Source organism: Budorcas taxicolor, chromosome 3 (genome assembly GCF_023091745.1).
Source record: "Budorcas taxicolor isolate Tak-1 chromosome 3, Takin1.1, whole genome shotgun sequence".
Taxonomy (NCBI): Eukaryota; Metazoa; Chordata; class Mammalia; order Artiodactyla; family Bovidae; genus Budorcas; species Budorcas taxicolor.
The window spans coordinates 19,030,118-19,051,306 of record NC_068912.1 but is presented as its reverse complement, the minus strand read 5'-3'; the positions used below and the strand labels follow the sequence as shown (position 1 = coordinate 19,051,306).

The 21,189-nt window shown below is 44.4% G+C and overlaps 2 protein-coding genes across 2 annotated transcripts; both read right to left on the bottom strand.

Moving 5' to 3' along the window:
- Nucleotides 1-978: 978 nt before the first annotated feature.
- Nucleotides 979-5,316, bottom strand: LOC128045520 (trichohyalin-like). The gene is made up of 4 exons (XM_052638021.1): nt 5,258-5,316; nt 4,354-5,171; nt 1,708-4,266; nt 979-1,076 (listed from the first exon to the last, which is right to left on the bottom strand). The coding sequence occupies exons 1-4, from the start codon at nt 5,314-5,316 to the stop codon at nt 979-981; spliced, it is 3,534 nt and encodes a 1,177-aa protein (XP_052493981.1).
- A 72-nt stretch (nt 5,317-5,388) lies between these two features.
- On the bottom strand, nt 5,389-11,133 carry LOC128044356 (trichohyalin-like). The gene is made up of 3 exons (XM_052636523.1): nt 10,993-11,133; nt 5,803-9,400; nt 5,389-5,486 (listed from the first exon to the last, which is right to left on the bottom strand). Exons 1-3 carry the CDS (start codon nt 11,131-11,133, stop codon nt 5,389-5,391), a joined length of 3,837 nt encoding a protein of 1,278 aa, XP_052492483.1.
- Between the last annotated feature and the right edge of the window lie 10,056 nt (nt 11,134-21,189).

Below are 21,189 nucleotides of genomic sequence, written 5' to 3'. Positions count from 1 at the left end.
TAACCTCTTTTCTGCCACCATTCCTCGGTTCTGGTTTTACTTCGTGTCTTCCATCATTATTGGGTTCTGGGCTCAGGCCTCTCTCTTGATGTCTTCCATCATCCGATGTGGGGATATTCTCTCTTTGTTGCTGTCTTTCATACAGTCTTGCAGCTGGATTCTGCTCCCCATCTTGGCTTCTTCCATCATTCCCAGAATCCGGTCTCAAATCTCTCACTTGGGGTCTCCTGTCATCCCTAGGTGCTGGGGCTTGGCCTCCCACTCCAAGTCTCTCATCCTCAGCTGAAGTCAATCCATGTTCCCTAAGGTGATGGTCCTCATTATTCTTGCGTTCTGAACTAAGGCCTCTCAGTTGGCTTCTCACATCATCCCTTGACAAGGGGATCTGGTCTCTGTGTTGGATCCTTTCTTCCTGTCTTGGAGCTGGTCTCTGCTCCCTGTCTTGGCTTCTCTCATCATTTCCAAGATCAGGTCTCCCCTCTCTTACTTGGAGTCTCCTCTCATCCCTTGGTGGTAGGGTTTCTTCTCTTACGCCAAGTCCCTCATCTTCTGTTGAAAGTGGTCTCTGGTCGCCAATTTGTCTTCTGTCATCACCCCTGGGATCCGGTCTTTGCTCCCTAAGAAGATGTCTCTCATCAATCTGGGGTTTAGGACCCAGGTCTCTCACTGGGTTTCTCCTATCATCCCTTGACAAGGGGATCTGGTTTCTGTGTTGGATCCTTTCATCCTGTCTTGGAGCTGGTCTCTGCTCCCTGTCTTGGCTTCTCTCATCATTTCCAAGATCAGGTCTCACATCTCTCACTTGGAGTCTCCTCTCATCCCTTGGTGGTAGGGTTTCTTCTCTTACGCCAAGTCTCTCATCTTCTGTTGCAGGTGGTCTCTGGTCACCAATTTGTCTTCTGTCATCACCCCTGGGATCCGGTCTTTGCTCCCTAAGGTGGTGTCTCTCATCAATCTGGGGTTCAGGACCCAGGTCTCTCACTGGGTTTCTCCTATCATCCCTTGACAAGGGGATCTGGTCTCTGTGTTGGATCCTTTCATCCTGTCTTGGAGCTGGTCTCTGCTCCCTGTCTTGGCTTCTCTCATCATTTCCAAGATCAGGTCTCCCCTCTCTCACTTGGAGTCTCCTCTCATCCCTTGGTGGTAGGGTTTGTTCTCTCACTCCAAGTCTCTCATCTTCTGTTGAAGTTGGTCTCTGGTCCCTAATTTGTCTTCTGTCATCACCCCTGGGTTCTGGTCTTTGATCCCTAAGATGGTGTCTCTCATCAATCTGGTGTTCAGGACCCAAGTCTGTCACTGGGTTTCCCTCATCATCCCTTGACATGGGGATCTGGTCTCTGTGTTGGATCCTTTCATCCTGTCTTGGAGCTGGTTGTGGCTCCCTGTCTTGGCTTCTCTCATCATTTCCAAGATCAGGTCTCACATCTCTCACTTGGAGTCTCCTCTCATCCCTTGGTGGTAGGGTTTCTTCTCTTACGCCAAGTCTCTCATCTTCTGTTGCAGGTGGTCTCTGGTCGCCAATTTGTCTTCTGTCATCACCCCTGGGATCCGGTCTTTGCTCCCTAAGAAGATGTCTGTCATCAATCTGGGGTTCAGGACCCAGGTCTCTCACTGGGTTTTTCTCATCATCCCTTGATAAAGGGATCTGGTCTCTGTGTTGGATCCTTTCTTCCTGTCTTGGAGCTGGTCTCTGCTCCCTGTCTTGGCTTCTCTCATCATTTCCAAGATCAGGTCTCACATCTCTCACTTGGCGTCTCCTCTCATCCCTTGGTGGTAGGGTTTCTTCTCTTACGCCAAGTCTCTCATCTTCTGTTGCAGGTGGTCTCTGGTCGCCAATTTGTCTTCTGTCATCACCCCTGGGATCCGGTCTTTGCTCCCTAAGAAGATGTCTCCCATCAATCTGGGGTTCAGGACCCAGGTCTCTCACTGGGTTTCTCCTATCATCCCTTGACAAGGGGATCTGGTCTCTGTGTTGGATCCTTTCATCCTGTCTTGGAGCTGGTCTCTGCTCCCTGTCTTGGCTTCTCTCATCATTTGCAATTTCTGTTCTCACATCTCTTACTTGGAGTCTCCTCTCATCCCTTGGTGGTAGGGTTTGTTCTCTTACGCCAAGTCTCTCATCTTCTGTTGCAGGTGGTCTCTGGTCGCCAATTTGTCTTCTGTCATCACCCCTGGGATCCGGTCTTTGCTCCCTAAGAAGATGTCTCCCATCAATCTGGGGTTCAGGACCCAGGTCTCTCACTGGGTTTCTCCTATCATCCCTTGACAAGGGGATCTGGTCTCTGTGTTGGATCCTTTCATCCTGTCTTGGAGCTGGTCTCTGCTCCCTGTCTTGGCTTCTCTCATCATTTCCAAGATCAGGTCTCCCCTCTCTTACTTGGAGTCTCCTCTCATCCCTTGGTGGTAGGGTTTGTTCTCTTACGCCAAGTCTCTCATCTTCTGTTGCAGGTGGTCTCTGGTCCCCAATTTGTCTTCTGTCATCACCCCTGGGATCCGGTCTTTGCTCCCTAAGGTGGTGTCTCTCATCAATCTGGGGTTCAGGACCCAGGTCTCTCACTGGGTTTCTCCTATCATCCCTTGACAAGGGGATCTGGTCTCTGTGTTGGATCCTTTCATCCTGTCTTGGAGCTGGTCTCTGCTCCCTGTCTTGGCTTCTCTCATCATTTGCAATTTCTGTTCTCACATCTCTTACTTGGCGTCTCCTCTCATCCCTTGGTGGTAGGGTTTCTTCTCTTACGCCAAGTCTCTCATCTTCTGTTGCAGGTGGTCTCTGGTCGCCAATTTGTCTTCTGTCATCACCCCTGGGATCCGGTCTTTGCTCCCTAAGAAGATGTCTGTCATCAATCTGGGGTTCAGGACCCAGGTCTCTCACTGGGTTTTTCTCATCATCCCTTGATAAAGGGATCTGGTCTCTTCGTTGGATCCTTTCTTCCTGTCTTGGAGCTGGTCTCTGCTCCCTGTCTTGGCTTCTCTCATCATTTCCAAGATCAGGTCTCACATCTCTCACTTGGCGTCTCCTCTCATCCCTTGGTGGTAGGGTTTCTTCTCTTACGCCAAGTCTCTCATCTTCTGTTGCAGGTGGTCTCTGGTCGCCAATTTGTCTTCTGTCATCACCCCTGGGATCCGGTCTTTGCTCCCTAAGAAGATGTCTCCCATCAATCTGGGGTTCAGGACCCAGGTCTCTCACTGGGTTTCTCCTATCATCCCTTGACAAGGGGATCTGGTCTCTGTGTTGGATCCTTTCATCCTGTCTTGGAGCTGGTCTCTGCTCCCTGTCTTGGCTTCTCTCATCATTTCCAAGATCAGGTCTCACATCTCTCACTTGGCGTCTCCTCTCATCCCTTGGTGGTAGGGTTTCTTCTCTTACGCCAAGTCTCTCATCTTCTGTTGCAGATGGTCTCTGGTCGCCAATTTGTCTTCTGTCATCACCCCTGGGATCCGGTCTTTGCTCCCTAAGAAGATGTCTCCCATCAATCTGGGGTTCAGGACCCAGGTCTCTCACTGGGTTTCTCCTATCATCCCTTGACAAGGGGATCTGGTCTCTGTGTTGGATCCTTTCATCCTGTCTTGGAGCTGGTCTCTGCTCCCTGTCTTGGCTTCTCTCATCATTTGCAATTTCTGTTCTCACATCTCTTACTTGGAGTCTCCTCTCATCCCTTGGTGGTAGGGTTTGTTCTCTTACGCCAAGTCTCTCATCTTCTGTTGCAGGTGGTCTCTGGTCGCCAATTTGTCTTCTGTCATCACCCCTGGGATCCGGTCTTTGCTCCCTAAGAAGATGTCTCCCATCAATCTGGGGTTCAGGACCCAGGTCTCTCACTGGGTTTCTCCTATCATCCCTTGACAAGGGGATCTGGTCTCTGTGTTGGATCCTTTCATCCTGTCTTGGAGCTGGTCTCTGCTCCCTGTCTTGGCTTCTCTCATCATTTCCAAGATCAGGTCTCCCCTCTCTTACTTGGAGTCTCCTCTCATCCCTTGGTGGTAGGGTTTGTTCTCTTACGCCAAGTCTCTCATCTTCTGTTGCAGGTGGTCTCTGGTCCCCAATTTGTCTTCTGTCATCACCCCTGGGATCCGGTCTTTGCTCCCTAAGGTGGTGTCTCTCATCAATCTGGGGTTCAGGACCCAGGTCTCTCACTGGGTTTCTCCTATCATCCCTTGACAAGGGGATCTGGTCTCTGTGTTGGATCCTTTCATCCTGTCTTGGAGCTGGTCTCTGCTCCCTGTCTTGGCTTCTCTCATCATTTGCAATTTCTGTTCTCACATCTCTTACTTGGCGTCTCCTCTCATCCCTTGGTGGTAGGGTTTGTTCTCTTACGCCAAGTCTCTCATCTTCTGTTGAAAGTGGTCTCTGGGCGCCAATTTGTCTTCTGTCATCACCCCTGGGATCCGGTCTTTGCTCCCTAAGGTGGTGTCTCTCATCAATCTGGGGTTCAGGACCCAGGTCTCTCACTGGGTTTTTCTCATCATCCCTTGATAAAGGGATCTGGTCTCTTCGCTGGATCCTTTCTTCCTGTCTTGGAGCTGGTCTCTGCTCCCTGTCTTGGCTTCTCTCATCATTTCCAAGATCAGGTCTCACCTCTCTTACTTGGCGTCTCCTCTCACCCCTTGGTGTTAGGGTTTGTTCTCTTACGCCAAGTCTCTCATCTTCTGTTGCAGGTGGTCTCTGGTCACCAATTTGTCTTCTGTCATCACCCCTGGGATCCGGTTTTTGCTCCCTAAGGTGGTGTCTCTCATCATTCTGGGGTTCAGGACCCAGGTCTCTCGCTGGGTTTCTCCTATCATCCCTTGACAAGGGGATCTGGTCTCTGTGTTGGATCCTTTCATCCTGTCTTGGAGCTGGTCTCTGCTCTCTTTCTTGGGTTCTCTCATCATTTCCAAGATCAGGTCTCCCCTCTCTTACTTGGAGTCTCCTCTCATCCCTTGGTGGTAGGGTTTGTTCTCTTATGCCAAGTCTCTCATCTTCTGTTGCAGGTGGTCTCTGGTCGCCAATTTGTCTTCTGTCATCACCCCTGGGTTCTGGTCTTTGATCCCTAAGGTGGTGTCTCTCATCAATCTGGGGTTCAGGACCCAGGTCTCTCACTGGGTTTCCCTCATCATCCCTTGACAAGGGGATCTGGTCTCTGTGTTGGATCCTTTCATCCTGTCTTGGAGCTGGTCTCTGCTCCCTGTCTTGGCTTCTCTCATCATTTCCAAGATCAGGTCTCACATCTCTCACTTGGAGTCTCCTCTCATCCCTTGGTGTTAGGGTTTCTTCTCTTACGCCAAGTCTCTCATCTTCCGTTGCAGGTGGTCTCTGGTCGCCAATTTGTCTTCTGTCATCACCCCTGGGTTCTGGTCTTTGCTCCCTAAGGTGGTGTCTCTCATCAATCTGGGGTTCAGGACCCAGGTCTCTCACTGGGTTTCTCCTATCATCCCTTGACAAGGGGATCTGGTCTCTGTGTTGGATCCTTTCATCCTGTCTTGGAGCTGGTCGCGGCTCCCTGTCTTGGCTTCTCTCATCATTTCCAAGATCAGGTCTCCCCTCTCTTACTTGGAGTCTCCTCTCATCCCTTGGTGGTAGGGTTTGTTCTCTTATGCCAAGTCTCTCATCTTCTGTTGCAGGTGGTCTCTGGTCGCCAATTTGTCTTCTGTCATCACCCCTGGGATCCGGTCTTTGCTCCCTAAGAAGATGTCTGTCATCAATCTGGGGTTCAGGACCCAGGTCTCTCACTGGGTTTTTCTCATCATCCCTTGATAAAGGGATCTGGTCTCTTCGTTGGATCCTTTCTTCCTGTCTTGGAGCTGGTCTCTGCTCCCTGTCTTGGCTTCTCTCATCATTTCCAAGATCAGGTCTCCCCTCTCTCACTTGGAGTCTCCTCTCATCCCTTGGTGGTAGGGTTTGTTCTCTCACTCCAAGTCTCTCATCTTCTGTTGCAGGTGGTCTCTGGTCCCTAATTTGTCGTCTGTCATAACCCCTGGGTTCTGGTCTTTGATCCCTAAGATGGTGTCTCTCATCAATCTGGTGTTCAGGACCCAGGTCTGTCACTGGGTTTCCCTCATCATCCCTTGACAAGGGGATCTGGTCTCTATGTTGGATCCTTTCTTCCTGTCTTGGAGCTGGTCGTGGCTCCCTGTCTTGGCTTCTCTCATCATTTCCAAGATCAGGTCTCACATCTCTCACTTGGAGTCTCCTCTCATCCCTTGGTGTTCGGGTTTGTTCTCTTACGCCAAGTCTCTCATCTTCTGTTGCAGGTGATCTCTGGTGGCCAATTTGTCTTCTGTCATCACCCCTGGGATCTGGTCTTTGCTCCCTAAGGTGGTGTCTCTCATCATTCTGGGGTTCAGGACCCAGGTCTCTCACTGGGTTTCTCCTATCATCCCTTGACAAGGGGATCTGGTCTCTGTGTTGGATCCTTTCATCCTGTCTTGGAGCTGGTCTCTGCTCCCTGTGTTGGCTTCTCTCATCATTTCCAAGATCAGGTCTCACCTCTCTTACTTGGCGTCTCCTCTCACCCCTTGGTGTTAGGGTTTGTTCTCTTATGCCAAGTGTCTCATCTTCTGTTGCAGGTGGTCTCTGGTCCCCAATTTGTCTTCTATCATCACCCCTGGGATCCGGTCTTTGCTCCCTAAGAAGATGTTTCTCATCAATCTCGGGTTCAGCACCCAGGTCTCTCACTGGGTTTTTCTCATCATCCCTTGATAAAGGGATCTGGTCTCTTCGTTGGGTCCTTTCTTCCTGTCTTGGAGCTGGTCGCGGCTCCCTGTCTTGGCTTCTCTCATCATTTCCAAGATCAAGTCTCACATCTCTCACTTGGAGTCTCCTCTCATCCCTTGGTGGTAGGGTTTGTTCTCTTACGCCAAGTCTCTCATCTTCTGTTGCAGGTGGTCTCTGGTCCCCAATTTGTCTTCTGTCATCACCCCTGGGTTCCGGTCTTTGCTCCCTAAGGTGGTGTCTCTCATCAATCTGGGGTTCAGGACCCAGGTCTTTCACTGGGTTTCTCCTATCATCCCTTGACAAGGGGATCTGGTCTCTGTGTTGGATCCTTTCATCCTGTCTTGGAGCTGGTCGCGGCTCCCTGTCTTGGCTTCTCTCATCATTTCCAAGATCAGGTCTCCCCTCTCTTACTTGGAGTCTCCTCTCATCCCTTGGTGTTAGGGTTTGTTCTCTTACGCCAAGTCTCTCATCTTCTGTTGCAGGTGGTCTCTGGTCGCCAATTTGTCTTCTGTCATCACCCCTGGGATCCGGTCTTTGCTCCCTAAGGTGGTGTCTCTCATCATTCTGGGGTTCAGGACCCAGGTCTCTCACTGGGTTTCTCCTATCATCCCTTGACAAGAGGATCTGGTCTCTGTGTTGGATCCTTTCATCCTGTCTTGGAGCTGGTTGCGGCTCCCTTTCTTGGGTTCTCTCATCATTTCCAAGATCAAGTCTCCCCTCTCTTACTTGGAGTCTCCTCTCATCCCTTGGTGGTAGGGTTTGTTCTCTTACGCTAAGTCTCTCATCTTCTGTTGAAAGTGGTCTCTGGTCAGCAATTTGTCTTCTGTCATCACCCGTGGGTTCTGGTCTTTGATCCCTAAGATGGTGTCTCTCATCAATCTGGGGTTCAGGACCCAGGTCTGTCACTGGGTTTCCCTCATCATCCCTTGACAAGGGGATCTGGTCTCTGTGTTGGATCCTTTCATCCTGTCTTGGAGCTGGTCTCTGCTCCCTGTCTTGGCTTCTCTCATCATTTGCAATTTCTGTTCTCACATCTCTTACTTGGAGTCTCCTCTCATCCCTTGGTGTTAGGGTTTGTTCTCTTACGCCAAGTCTCTCATCTTCTGTTGCAGGTGGTCTCTGGTCACCAATTTGTCTTCTGTCATCATCCCTGGGATCCGGTCTTTGCTCCCTAAGGTGGTGTCTCTCATCAATCTGGAGTTCAGGACCCAGGTCTCTCACTGGGTTTCTCTCATCATCCCTTGACAAGGGGATCTGGTCTCTATGTTGGATCCTTTCATCCTGTCTTGGAGCTGGTCGGTGCTCCCTGCGTTGGCTTCTCTCATCATTTGCAATTTCTGTTCTCACATCTCTTACTTGAAGTCTCCTCTCGTCCGTATTTGTTATGGTTTGTTCTCTCACTGCAAGCCTCTCCTCTTCTGTTGAAGTTGGTCTCTGGTCCCCATTTTGTCTTCTCTCGTCAGCCCTGGGATCCACTACCTGCTCCCTTAGGCCGTGTCTCTTGTCATTCTGGGGTTCTGGACTCCGGCCTCTCTCTTTCCTTTTCTGGTTATCTCTTGATAAAGGGATCTGGTCCCCATGTTGGAATCTTTCATACTGTCTTGAAGCTGATTTCTGCTCTCTAAGTTGACTTCCCCCATCATTTGTGTTTTCTGGACCTAGGCCTCTTACTTGTTGTTTATCATCACTTCTTGGTTCTGAGCTCTGGTTCCTAACATGGTGTCTCTCTGTAATCCTGGGCTCTGGGCTCAGGGCTCTCACTTGGTGTTGCTCATTATTGTGTGTCACTGGGATCTGAATTCTCACTTTGTATTTCCCATTTTCCTGTGCTATTGGAGTTTGGTCACTAACTCTCAGAACCTCATCCTCTCTCAGAGGTGGTCTCTGTTCTCTAATTTGCTGTCTTCCATTAGTTTGAATATCTGAGCTCAACCCTCTCCCTGAATGTCTCTCTTCATCTGTTGGTGCTGAGATCTTAGGACTCATCTGTTGTCTTTCATCTTCTTGCAGCTCTGGTCTCAGTTCTCCAGTTTGTTGTACTTTTTTGCCTCTGGCTTGTGGACTTAGTTCTCCCTGTGGGTATCTTCTCTCATTTCTTGGTTCTGAGGTCTGATCAGTAACTTCTTGTGTCTCATTTCTTCTGGGTGAAGATTTATGTTCTCCAGTCTGTGTCCCACTGTTGCTTTGTTCTGGGTTCTGATTCCTTCCTTGATGGTGCCCTCCAGCTCTTGGTGTCCACTCCCTACTTTGTTGTCTTGCATTATACTGGAAATCTGGGCTGTGTTGTCTCACCTGATCCCTTCCAATGTCCTTTGGCTTTGGAATCTGGTCTCTCTCTTGGTGCCTTCCAATATCCTGTGATTCTAGGGTTTGGTCTCTCGCTCCATGACTGTTTTCATCACTGGGCGTTGGTCTCTGCTCTCTCACTTTATGTCTCTCCACATCCTGGGACTCTTCGCCCTGATCTCTCTCTTGGAAGTTTTCTTTTTGCAGTTGCTTGCCTTCTAGTTCTGTTACTTGTTTTTCTTGAGTTACAGATCTTCTGTCCCTTTCTTTTACTTTGGGATAGAGAAGAGGTTTTATGTGTGCATAGTAGGCTGTTGTCACTGCAAACATGAGCAAAATTAATTCACTGAAATCAATTGTTTGGTCACCATCTTGATCCAGCTGCTGGAGGATTTTGTCTATTGTCTCAGAATTATTTGATTCCTATGAGAGAAAAAAAAAAAAAACCACAACAACAAGAAAACAAGAAAAAGAAAAGAAGGAAAAACAAGAAAAGAGGTAGTATGTTCGTCATTTGTTATTATTATTTTTTTCTTATTCCTTCTTTGTTACCTAGAAAATTTCTTAAGGACACGTAAACATTCTGTTTTCTATTTTTTGGTTCTTTTTATTAGTTACCTCATTTAATAATGTTTCCATGACAGTATTATGTATAGTTTCATAATTTGGAATCACAGTGAATTAAGTATTTATTCCTAACATGTATTACAAAAGCACAACATTTAAATGTATATATTTTTATTATGTATTTATATATTTATTATATATTTATCACTAATGCCTCTCTCTCTCTCCAGCTCTTACTGAAGACTCTTTCATATTCAAAAGTAGGTACAAGTCACCAAAGTAGAACTCTCTCATCATTTTCGTAAGACAACAGAGGACGTTCACCTGTTTCAGTCAAAGACAAATCCATCTATGTATACTCTGGAGTTAATTCCCTTTATTTTCTAGAAGTCTGAATTGCTTTTCATAATCCCTCTTTCTCTTGACTTTTAACTATTTTAGTCTTCACTGGTTATTATACTATAACAGTATGCTTTATTAGCTGCCATATTAAAAAATCTTCTTATATACCACATTCCACATCTCTTTCTGTCTACCATCCATCATCTTTTCTTATCATTTATCTCCAAGCTTCATGAAAGTTCTCTGCGAACATCTCCACTTCTTTTCCCTTCATTCACCCTTTAATCCATGTCATCCTTGCATCCACGTTTACCACCACACCAAGTGTCTCCCTTAATGCCAAACACAATGGACACTTTTCAACCCACGTTGTACTTGAGCCCTCAGCTTCAATTAGCACAAATAATTAATTTTTCCTCTAGAAACATTCTCTTCTCGGATTCCGTGACCATCCTACTCTCCTGGTTTTCCTCCTATGTCTCTAACCTCCCTTTCCATTTCCTATTTTCATTTCTCCTTTTCTACTTCATCTCTAAGTATTAGAGTTGCTCAGAATTTAGCTGTGGACATTGTTCTTACCCTGTTTTTAACATTACCATGCATTCCTGTGGCTTCATACCATCAATCAGAAAATGATAATCAGATTTTTGTCCTTGGACCAGATCCCTCTTTTGAGCTCCATACTTATACATTCAGCTGCTTTGGTGACATCCCTGTGATATATCACAGGTAGAAGAAATTGCCCAGTTTGACCAGGATCAAATCTTGAGTTTTGCAAAGGCTGAATTTAAATGCTTATGCAATATCCAAGGGAGATGCTCAGTGTATCTGAAGCTCAGGAGAGAGATCTGAACTGATGAAGTGACTGAAATCTTCAACATACAGACAGTGGTTGAAACAAAGAGTGTTAATGAAATTACTGAGGGGAATGCATGAAGTGAGATGAGAATCCCGGAGAATATCAAGCTTTAAGTAATGCACAGAGGAAGAGGAACTTGAAATAATCCTTAGAGGAAATAGCTGGACCAGTAGGAGGAAAACCAAGAGAGGGTAATGCCATTGGATCCAATAAAACAGTCTCAAGTAACAGCATAGATGGTCCTTACCTCCAGAGCATTTCCAAACTCTTCTTGGAGAAGTTTCTTAAGTCCTGTCTTATTCAGCCTCTGACCGTCTCCATCACTCTTTGCATTAGAGAGGAAAGCATCAATGATACTGATGATGCTTCTCAGAAGATGGTGAGCCATCTTGTTTAGCCAACTGGGGTGCACCTGGAGTAGGACAAAGGATTCCCAACTTGGTTCATATTCTTGAATTGCTATAACCTCTTCTTCCTCCATATCTTGGAAGCAGATTACAGTGTAAAGATCTGACCTATTTGTAATTTCAGATGTATAGCTGGCTTTGGGAATTTGTGAAATTTGGCATTTTTAGTTTGTATTGGTTTGGTCAAAAAGTTCATTTGGATTATTCCATAGGATGTTACAGAAAAACCCAAACAAACTTTTTTGCCAACCCAATATTTCACTTGCAATGATAATGCTTTTACTATGATCCCTAAACAGAAGAGGACAGAAACTGAACAGGATCCCTTGGCCCAGTAGCCATGAATACACTGCATAGAAGTCACCTGGAATGAAGATATACAACTTCTGCTTCCATCCCCTGTGGATGGTGCTAATGGGAAGGGCTGTCAACATTGTACTGCCTGACCCAGGAAGTATAAAGCAGATCAAGAGGATCATCTTCATTAAATTATCTATTTCTTTGTACTTAATCCTATTATGATACATATCACATTGTATATTAATTGCTGTTTCTTATCTCACTCTATAGAAATTGGGGTCTGTGAGGACCAGGACCATATCATATCTACTTTATATTTATCTTAATGCCTAGAATATATACCCTTTCATGCATCACAGCCTTGTCATAGTGAAGGGGCTTGTGTAACTCAGTGAAGCTATTAGCCAGGCCACCCAAGATGGACATATTATTTGTTCTGACAAAATGTGGTCCATTAGAGGAAGGAATGGAAAACCATTCCAGTATTCTTGCCTCAAGAACCCCATGAACAGTGTGAAAAAGCAAAAAGATACAGATGATGAGCTCCCAGGTCAGAAGGTGTTTAATATGCTACTGAGGAAGAGTGGAAGACAATCATTAAAAGCTCCAGAAAGAATGAAGTGGCTGGGCCAAAGTGGAAATGATGCTCAGTTGTGGATGTGTCTGGTGGTGGAAGTAAAGTCTGATGCTGTAAAGAACAATAGTGCATAGGAAGCTGGGATTTTAAGTCCGTGAATCAAGGTAAATTGGATGTGGTCAAGCAGGAGATAAATAGAGTGCGCATCGACATCTTAGGAATCATTGAACTAAAATGGATGGGAATGGGAAAATTTAATTCAGATGACTGTTATATCTACTACTATGGGCAAGAATCTCCTAGAAAATATGGAGGAGCCCTCAGAGTTCGCAAGAGTTTGAAATGGAGGACTTGAGTGCAATCTCAAAAACAACAGAGTGATCTCAATTTGTTTCCAAGGCAAACCATTCAACATCACAATAATCCATATCTGTGCCCCAACCACTGATGCTGAAGAAGCTGAAGCTGAATGGCTCTATGAAAACCTACAAGACTTTCTAGACCTTCTAGAGCTAACATCAAAAAATGATGTCCTTTTCATCATAGGGGATTGAGATACAAAAAGTAGGAAGTCAAGAGATATCTGGACTAACAGGCAAGTTTGGCCTTGGAGTACAAAATGAAGCAGGGCAGAGGCTAACAGAGTTTTATCAAGAGAACACATTGGTGATAGCAAACACCCTTTTCCAACAACACAAGTGATGGCTCTACACATGGACATCACCAGATGGTTAACACTGAAATCAGATTGATTGTATTCTTTGTAGCTAAAGATGGAGAAGCTCTATAGAGTCAGCAAAAGCAAGACTTGGAGCTGATTGCGGCTCAGATCATGAGGTCCTTATTGCAAAATTCAGGCTTAAATTGAAGAAAGTGGGGGAAAATCATCAGATCATTCAGGTATGACCTAAATCAAATCCCTTATGATTTTACAGTGGAAGTGACAAATAGATTCAAGGGATTAGATCTGGTAGACAGATTGCCTGAAGAAGTATGGATGGAGGTTTATAACATTATACAGGAGGTAGTGACCAAAACCATCCTCAAGAAAAAGAAATTGAGGAGGCTTCACAAATAGCTGAGCAAAGAAGAGAAGTGAAAGGCAAGGGAGAAAGGGAAAAATATGTCCACTCATCTAGAGCCAGACATCCTGGAATGTGAAGCCTAGTGGGCCTTAGAAAGTGTTCCTACAAACAAAGCTAGTGGAGGTGATGGAATTCCAGTTTCAAATCCTAAAAAATGATACTGTTGAAGTGCTGTACTCAATATGCCAGCAAACTTGGAAAATTCAGCAGTGACCACAGGACTGGAAAAGGTCGGTTTTCATTCCAATCCCAAAGAAGGGCAATGCCAAAGAATTTCAAACTGTGGTACAATTGGGCTCATTTTATATGCTAGCAAGGTAATGCTCAAAATCCTTCAAGCTAGGCTTCAGCAATGCATGGACCAAGAACTTCCAGGTGTACAAGCTGGGTTTCGAAGAGTCAGAAGAACCAGAGATCAAATTGCCAACATTTGTTGGCTCATGGAGAAAGCAAGGGAGTTTCAGAAAAACATCCACTTCGGCTTCATTGACTACACTAAAGCCTTTGACTGTGTGGATCACAACAAACTGGAAAATTCTTAAAAAGATGGGAATACCAGACTACCTTACCTGTCTTCTGAGAAACCTGTATGCTGGTCAAGAAGTAACAGAACCAGACTTGGAACAAATGACTGGTTCAAAATTGGGAAAGGAGTACAAAGCAGTATAATGTCACTCTGCTTATTTAACTTATATGTGGAATATATCATGCAAAATGCCAGGCTGCATGAATCACAAGCTGGAATCAAGACTGCTGGGAGAAATATTAACAAACTCAGATATGCACATGATATCAGTCTAATGTCAGAAAGTGAAGAGGAACTAAAGAGCCTCTTGATGAGGGTTAAAGAAGAGAGGCTTAAAACTCAACATTCAAAAAACTAAGATCATGGTGTCCAGGCCCATCACTTCATGGCAGACAGAAGGGGAAAATGTGGAGGCACTGACAGTTATTTTTTTGGGCTCCAAAATTTCTAGGCTTCCCTGATGGCTCAGATGGTAAAGAATCTGCCTGCAAGGCAGGAGACCTAGGTTTGATACCTGGATCAGGAATATTCCCTGGAGAAGGGAATGGCAACCCACTCCAGGATTCTTGCCTGGAGAATTCTACAGACAGAGAAAACTGGTGGGCTAAAGTCCATGGAGTGGTAAAGAGTCGGACATCACTGATTGACTAACACTTTCACTTACAAAATCACTGCAGACGGTGACTGCAGCCGTGAAATTAGAAGATGCTTGCTCCTTGGCAGAAAAGCTATGACAAACATAGAATATTAAAAAGCAGAGACATCACTTTGCCAACAGAGGTCTATGTAGTCAAAGCTATGGTTTTTCCAGTAGTCATGTACGGATGTGAGAGTTGGACCGCAAATAAGGCTGAGCGTTAAAGATTTGATGCCTTTGAATTGTGGTGCTAGAGAAGAGTCTTGAAAGTCCCTTGGACAGCAAGGAGATTTAACCACTCAATCCTAAAGGAAATCAGTCCTGAATATTCACTGGACAGACTTATGCTGAAGCTGAAGCTCTAGTATTTTGGCCACCTGATGTGAAAAGCTGACTCACTGGGAAAGTCCCTGATGCTGGGAAAGATTGAAGGCAAAAGGAGAAGGGGGCAGCAGAAGATGAGATGGTTAGATAGCATCACTGACTCAATGGACATGAATCTAAGCAAATTCCAGGAGATAGTAAAGGACAGGAGAGCTTGGTGTGCTGCAGTCCTTGGGGTTGTAAAGAGTCAGATATGACTTAGCAACTGAACAACAACCACAGAACATAGTAGAAGTTCAATAAGTGTTCTATGAATGAATATATAAACAGATGAATAATTCCTAGTTTAAGGCATTTTTTGGACTAGGTCTTTCGTTCCTACACTTTGGTGTACTTTAAATTCATCAATAGGAGGGACTTTCCTGCTGGTCCAGTGGCTATGACTCCAAACTCCCAGTGCAGGGAACTGGGGTTGGATCCCTGGCCAGGGAACTAGATCCCATAGCTAAGACCCAACACAGTCAAATTGAAAAGAAACCATCACCAGGGGGGACCTTTAGAGACATAAAGACTCCAGGTCTTCCCTCCAAAAATAGGGACTCAGTAGGTAAGTAGGGGGACACTGGAGTCTACGTTTAAACTGTTCCTGGCTGACTCTGATGCAACTTCAAGAGTCAATGACTACCTCAGCTCTGAGGTCCTTTGGCAGCCAGAAGATTTTATGATAGCAATAGTGATAAATTAACCATTTCAACAAGCATTTGTTAACTGTTTCTTTTGTGCCACTGCTGTGGTGTGTTCTAGAAATGTGAGATTAATAAGAAACAGTTTCTTTTCTCAGGGGACGCAGTGGCTAGAAGGGTTGTCACATTCAAGCCCAATAGTGGGCACCAAGCGATGACTGGAGATCAAGATAAGTACTGTCCATCAGATGTCACCCTTCTTGAAGACAATAGAGGAATATTCTTAAAATATTAGCTCTTTAGCAGAGTACACTAAGATTTTGTCCCTCTCATTCTAATAAGAACATGTCTTTGCTGGCAGTGTCATAGAATTCTCCAGAAAGGCAAAACTACAACAGCACAGTCTGTCTATGTGAGAGTACCAAGAAAAGGAAACTCTTAGAAAAACAGAAATAGATTTTTTTCTTGAAGGACTTACCTGAGTTGCCAAGAGAAATGGAGGACTCAGGCTGAGAGCTTGTGATACTGGGTTTAGGGATCCCAGTGCTTATATAGGGGTTTTTAATCGCACCTTTTAGCTAGACGTCTTTTGCGGACAATGCCCCAGGTGTATAATGGACTGATTCATGGCCAGCCAAACCCCATTCCACCTGTTTCTTCTCCAGCGGGCCTTTTATCTCAGCATTTCCTTGAACACCACTCCTGTTTTGCATTCTCTCTCCTGAGGGACAGCTCCATCTCACACCCACTGTGTGACCAGAGCCTCATCAGAATGTGCTGTCAATGTGCTGAACTGGTCTCCAGAAAAACCCTGTGAGTCAACAGTGGCTTCATCTCCTGATGAAATAAAATATATGCATTCTTAATCTGAACCATTTCAATCCCAAACAAGGTCTCTTGCACAGTTTGCAACAGTACATTTGATTTGGCTTTGTTGAGACTGAAGTGTCTGATTACATTCCAGGCTTGCTGCCATGTGGTGATTAAACACAAATACTGTCTGTCTTAACTCCCACCTGGCCTCTTCCCTATGCTGATGACTCTGCTCCTCACGACCCCACTCTTTGTGTTCATCTGTCATCAAGGCATAAGGTGGACTAAAGAGAATACACTTATTTTTGATGATCATAGCAGCATAATGTTGGACCCAGGAGAGAATCTGTGAGCTACAGTATTGGTGGTCTGTTGTGCTTTTACTGCTTTTATGGAATTTTGCAAACCTGGGACCCTTTTCTTTAGGTTCTATTCACTTTAACTTGGAGAAGCAAATGGCAACCCACTCCAGTATTCTTGCCTGGAAAATCCCAAGAACAGAGGAGTCAGGCAGGCTACAGTCCATGGGGTCTCAAAGAGTCGGACACTACTGAGCACACAACCTCACTCATTCACTTTAACGATCATAAGCCTGGAAGGAAGGATTTTTTTCATTATTATTAAAAACTGTTTTCAATTTCACCAGCTTATAAATTACTTCTTAATTTCTAAAGAAATTATGTATAGGTGGATGTACTCTCATAGAATCTTTTATGACAATAAAAAAATTTCTGCTTATCTTTATTGCAGAAATTTTGTAGACTTAGAAACAGCTAGTCCTCATTAGTCTTAAGAGCTGCAAGGGGTGTGTGTGTGTGTGTGTGTGTGTGTGTGTGTGTGTGTGTGTGCTCAGTCACACCCAACTCTTTGTGACCCCATGGACTGTAGCCCGCCAGGCTCCTCTGTCCAAGGGATTATCCTGGCAAGAATACTGGAGTGGATTGCCATCTTCTCCTCCAGAGGATCTTCCCAACCTGGGACTGAACCTGCATCTCCTGTGGCTCCTGCATTGTAGATGGATTCTTTACTACTGAGCCACCTGGGAAGCCCAACAACCACAAGGTAAACTGCATTAAAGAAACCTCTGTCTTGTGGATATGATAGGCTGATAAGAACTATAAAATCAGTTAAAGTAAGTACAGGTGAATTTATTTTCCAGGGAACATAATAGTTCCTCTTTTGCTAGCTACACTATGATGTTGAGAATAGCTCCAAGAGCAGACACTTTCATCTCCATTTCACAGAAGGACATACTGAGAACACAAGAGGTTGTATGTTACATTTCCCACAGTAACATAATGAATCACAGACCTAGACCCCAAATTGTTTTACCTCCAATTTGGTTTGTTTAAGTCACTTATATGACTTCCTGTGTTGTGTGTAATAAAGACATTTTGAGTTTTTTCACAGTCTGTAGCAAAAACATGAAATGTCAGTTCTACTCAGCTTCTCCCTTGAATATGGCCTGTTCAGTTTAGTTCAGTTGCTCAGTTATGTTCGACTCTTTGTGACCCCATGGACTACAGCATGCCAGGCTTCCCTGTCCAGCACTACCTCCCAGAGCTTGCTCAAACTCATGTCCATTGAGTCAGTGATGACATCGAACCATCTCATCCTCCTGCCTTCAATCTTTCCCAGCATCAGCCATCAGGGTCTTTTCCAATGAGTCGGTGGCCAAGGTACTGGAGCTTCAGCTTCAGCATCAGTCCTTCCAATGAATAGTCAGCACTGACTTCCTTTAGGATTGACTAGTTTGATCTCCTTGCAGGTGAATATGCCTGCAGCCCTGGGGAATTTGGGGGCTTCCCTGGTGGCTCAGGGACTTCCCAGGTGGCATTAGTGGTAAAGAACCCACCTGCCAATGCAGGAGACATAAACAGATGTGGGTTTGATCTCTGGATTAAGAAGATCCCCTGCAGGAGGGCAGGGCACTCCATTATTCTTGCCTGGAGAATCCATGGGCAGAGGAGCCTGTCAGGCTATAGTCCATAGCATTGAAAAGAGTCGGACTTGACTGAATGACTAAGCATGCACACACTGGGCAATTTATTTCTGGGAATGCTGAAAGTATACTTTTTTATTAAAGCAAAATAAAGCAAAACAAAAAAGGTTTTTGAAAAGAGGCGTTCCAGATACTTGACTCAATAATATTTCATTATTTTTGAATGTGTGTAGGTATGGGCTGAGGTGTTTCTTGGCTACTGAAGGTGGATGAGGGGGTGGCTGGACCCCCCCCCCCCAGCCTCACACAGGCCACGTTCCCCACATGACTATGGAGAAGCTGCTGACCCTGTGTGTGTAAAGGGCAGGGATCTGCTGAGCGTGCTTCCTGTGGCCATGAGTTACCATTGTTGAGATGATTAATAACAGTAATACAAATAATTCTTGCTTTTGAAGGAACCTCCTTGTGTAAATGTCCCACCTCTTGGCAAGTCCGCCTTCGGCAGCCAGGCACGCTGCCTCTGGGTTTCGTGTGTGGCCTTGGGGCTGCTGGTGCTGCTGCGTATGCTCTAACCACCTTTGCTTCTGCGTTTGGATTATTTTATGCCTGGGGTTGTCTCGCTCTCCTTTTTTTTTTTTTTTGATTTTTTAATATATATATTTTATTGAAGAAAAATTGACTTACAGTGTTTCAGGTACACAACAAGGTGATTCAGTTATACAAGTACATATATATAATTTTTGACATTATTTTCCATCTTAAGTTATTATATTGACAGTGGTTCCCTATGCTATACAGTAAATTAGATTACATGATTGCTTGTTGCATATCTATTTTTAAATTAGATATCTGGCATTCTTTTCATAGTCAAACAAGTAGAATCAAAATGTCATTTTTTTTTAGTTAGGCAAAAAATTCATGTTTTCTAAAATATATATATTGTACATATTTTTATGCATATATATGTACACAAAAGTTTTTCTACTACACTTGAGAAAGGCTTGAGAAAGAATATTTTAAAAAAACAAGATATGGAAAAATTGGAGAATATAAACTAAATGAAATGGGAGCACTGAATATGAAATTGAAAAAGTGAAACTGGGAAGCAGATTCATTTATTTATTGGCTGTGTCCTAACCAGGGATTGAAACCCTGTTCCATGCATTGGAAGACAGGTTTTTATTTATTTCAAAAAATTTTTAATTTTTTAATTGGTGGAAAATGGCTTTACAAGTTCACACTGGTTTCTGTCCTACAAGAATGAGAATCAGTTGTAATTATATATATACATTCTTCCGTCCTGAACCTCTTTCCCCTCCCTCTATCCTACCCCTTTAGGTCATCACAGAGTGCCGGGCTGGGCTCCCTATGTTACTGAGCAAATTCCCACTAACTATTTTACACGTGGTAGTGTATATATGTCAATGCCACTTTCTCAAGTCGTTCCACCCTCATCGTCCCCTGCTGTGTCCACAAATCTGTTCTCTACTAGTTTCATTAGTACCGTTTTTCTAGATTCCATATATATGTGTTAATATACTATATTTGTTTTTTCTTTTTCTGACTTGCTTCACTCTAAGAAGCTCTGTGTTCATCTATCTCACTACAACTGACTCAAACTAGTTCCTTTCTATGGCTGAGTAATATTCCATTGTGTATATATGTATCACAGCTTCTTTATCCATTCATCTGTCGATGGACATCTAGGTTGCTTCCATGTCCTGGCTATTGTAAAAATTGCTGCAATGAACAATAGTATACGTGTGTCTTTTAGAACTGTGGTTTCCTCAGGGCTTCCCTGGTGGCTCAGATGGTAAAGAATCTGCCTGCCATGTGGGAAGACCCAGTTTTAGTCTCTGTGTCAGGAAGATCCTTTAGAGAAGGAAATGACCACCCATTCCAATATTCTTGCTGGAGATTCCATGGACAGAGAAGCTTGGCTGGCTACAGTCCATGGGGTCACAAAGAGTCGGACATGACTGAGTGACTAACACTTATCGGGGTGTATCCTCAGCAGTGGGATTGCTGGGCCATATGGTAGATTTAGTCCTAGTTTTTAAAGGAATCTCCATACTGTTTTCAATAAGGGCTGTATCAGTTTACATTTCCACCAACAGTGTAAGAAGGTTCCCTCTTTTCTCCACATCCTCTCCAGCCCTTATTGTTTGTAGATTTTTTGATGTTGGCTGTTCTGATCAGTTTGAGGTGATACCTCATTGTGGTTTTGATTTGCATTTATCTAATAATGAGCGATGTTGAGCATCTTTTCATGTGTTTATTTACCATCTATATGTTTTCTTTAGAGAAATGTCTGTTTAGGCCTTCGCCCATTTTTTGATTAGATTGTTTGTTTTTCTGATATTGAGATGTATGAACTGCTTATATATTTTGGAGAGTAACTGCCAGTTGCTTCACTTGCGATTATTTTCTCCCATTCTGAGGGTTGTCTTTTCATTTTGTTTATAGTTTGCTGTGCTAAAGCTTTTAAGTTTTATTAGGTCCCTTTTGTTTATTTTTGTTTTTATTTCCATTATTCTCAGAAGTTGGTCAGACAGAATCTTGCTGTGATTTATGTCAAAGAGTGTACTGTGGGTGGCAGATTCTTAGTCACTGGGCCATCAAGGAAGTCCCTGCCTGGAGTCTTCTTGCTTTCCTCCTTCTCCATCTTTCTCATACTCTGATGGTCTCTTTTCTGTCTTCCTTTTGGCTTCCCCTCCTTTCAACCTTTCAATCTTTTTCTGTTTTTTTTTTTTTTTTTAATGTTGTTGTTCCTCTCCTTTCTTATCTTCTATCTCTTCCACCTCCCCATTCCCACCTTATTCACTCCAGAATATTTGAAATCTCCATTCATGTTGGTCTTCTCTTTCATCCTCTTGATCAAAAATTTATTTTCTATCAGGGAAAATAAAAGCAAAGCACATTGTTAACTGACATGTCCGGTTCTTGCTATCAGAAGGGACAGTGACATTTACTGAGTGCTCACTCTGCCAGCCCCAGGGGGATAGACAGCCTGTCACACAGCAGGGGAGCTGGTCTTCAGCCCAGGACTGCTTCCTGCCAGGGTCCGTGCTCCTCCCATTCTACCCCACCCTGCCTCTATGGAGACAACATATTTTGACCCCAAGTCCATTGTCCAATGGTGTAAGCATA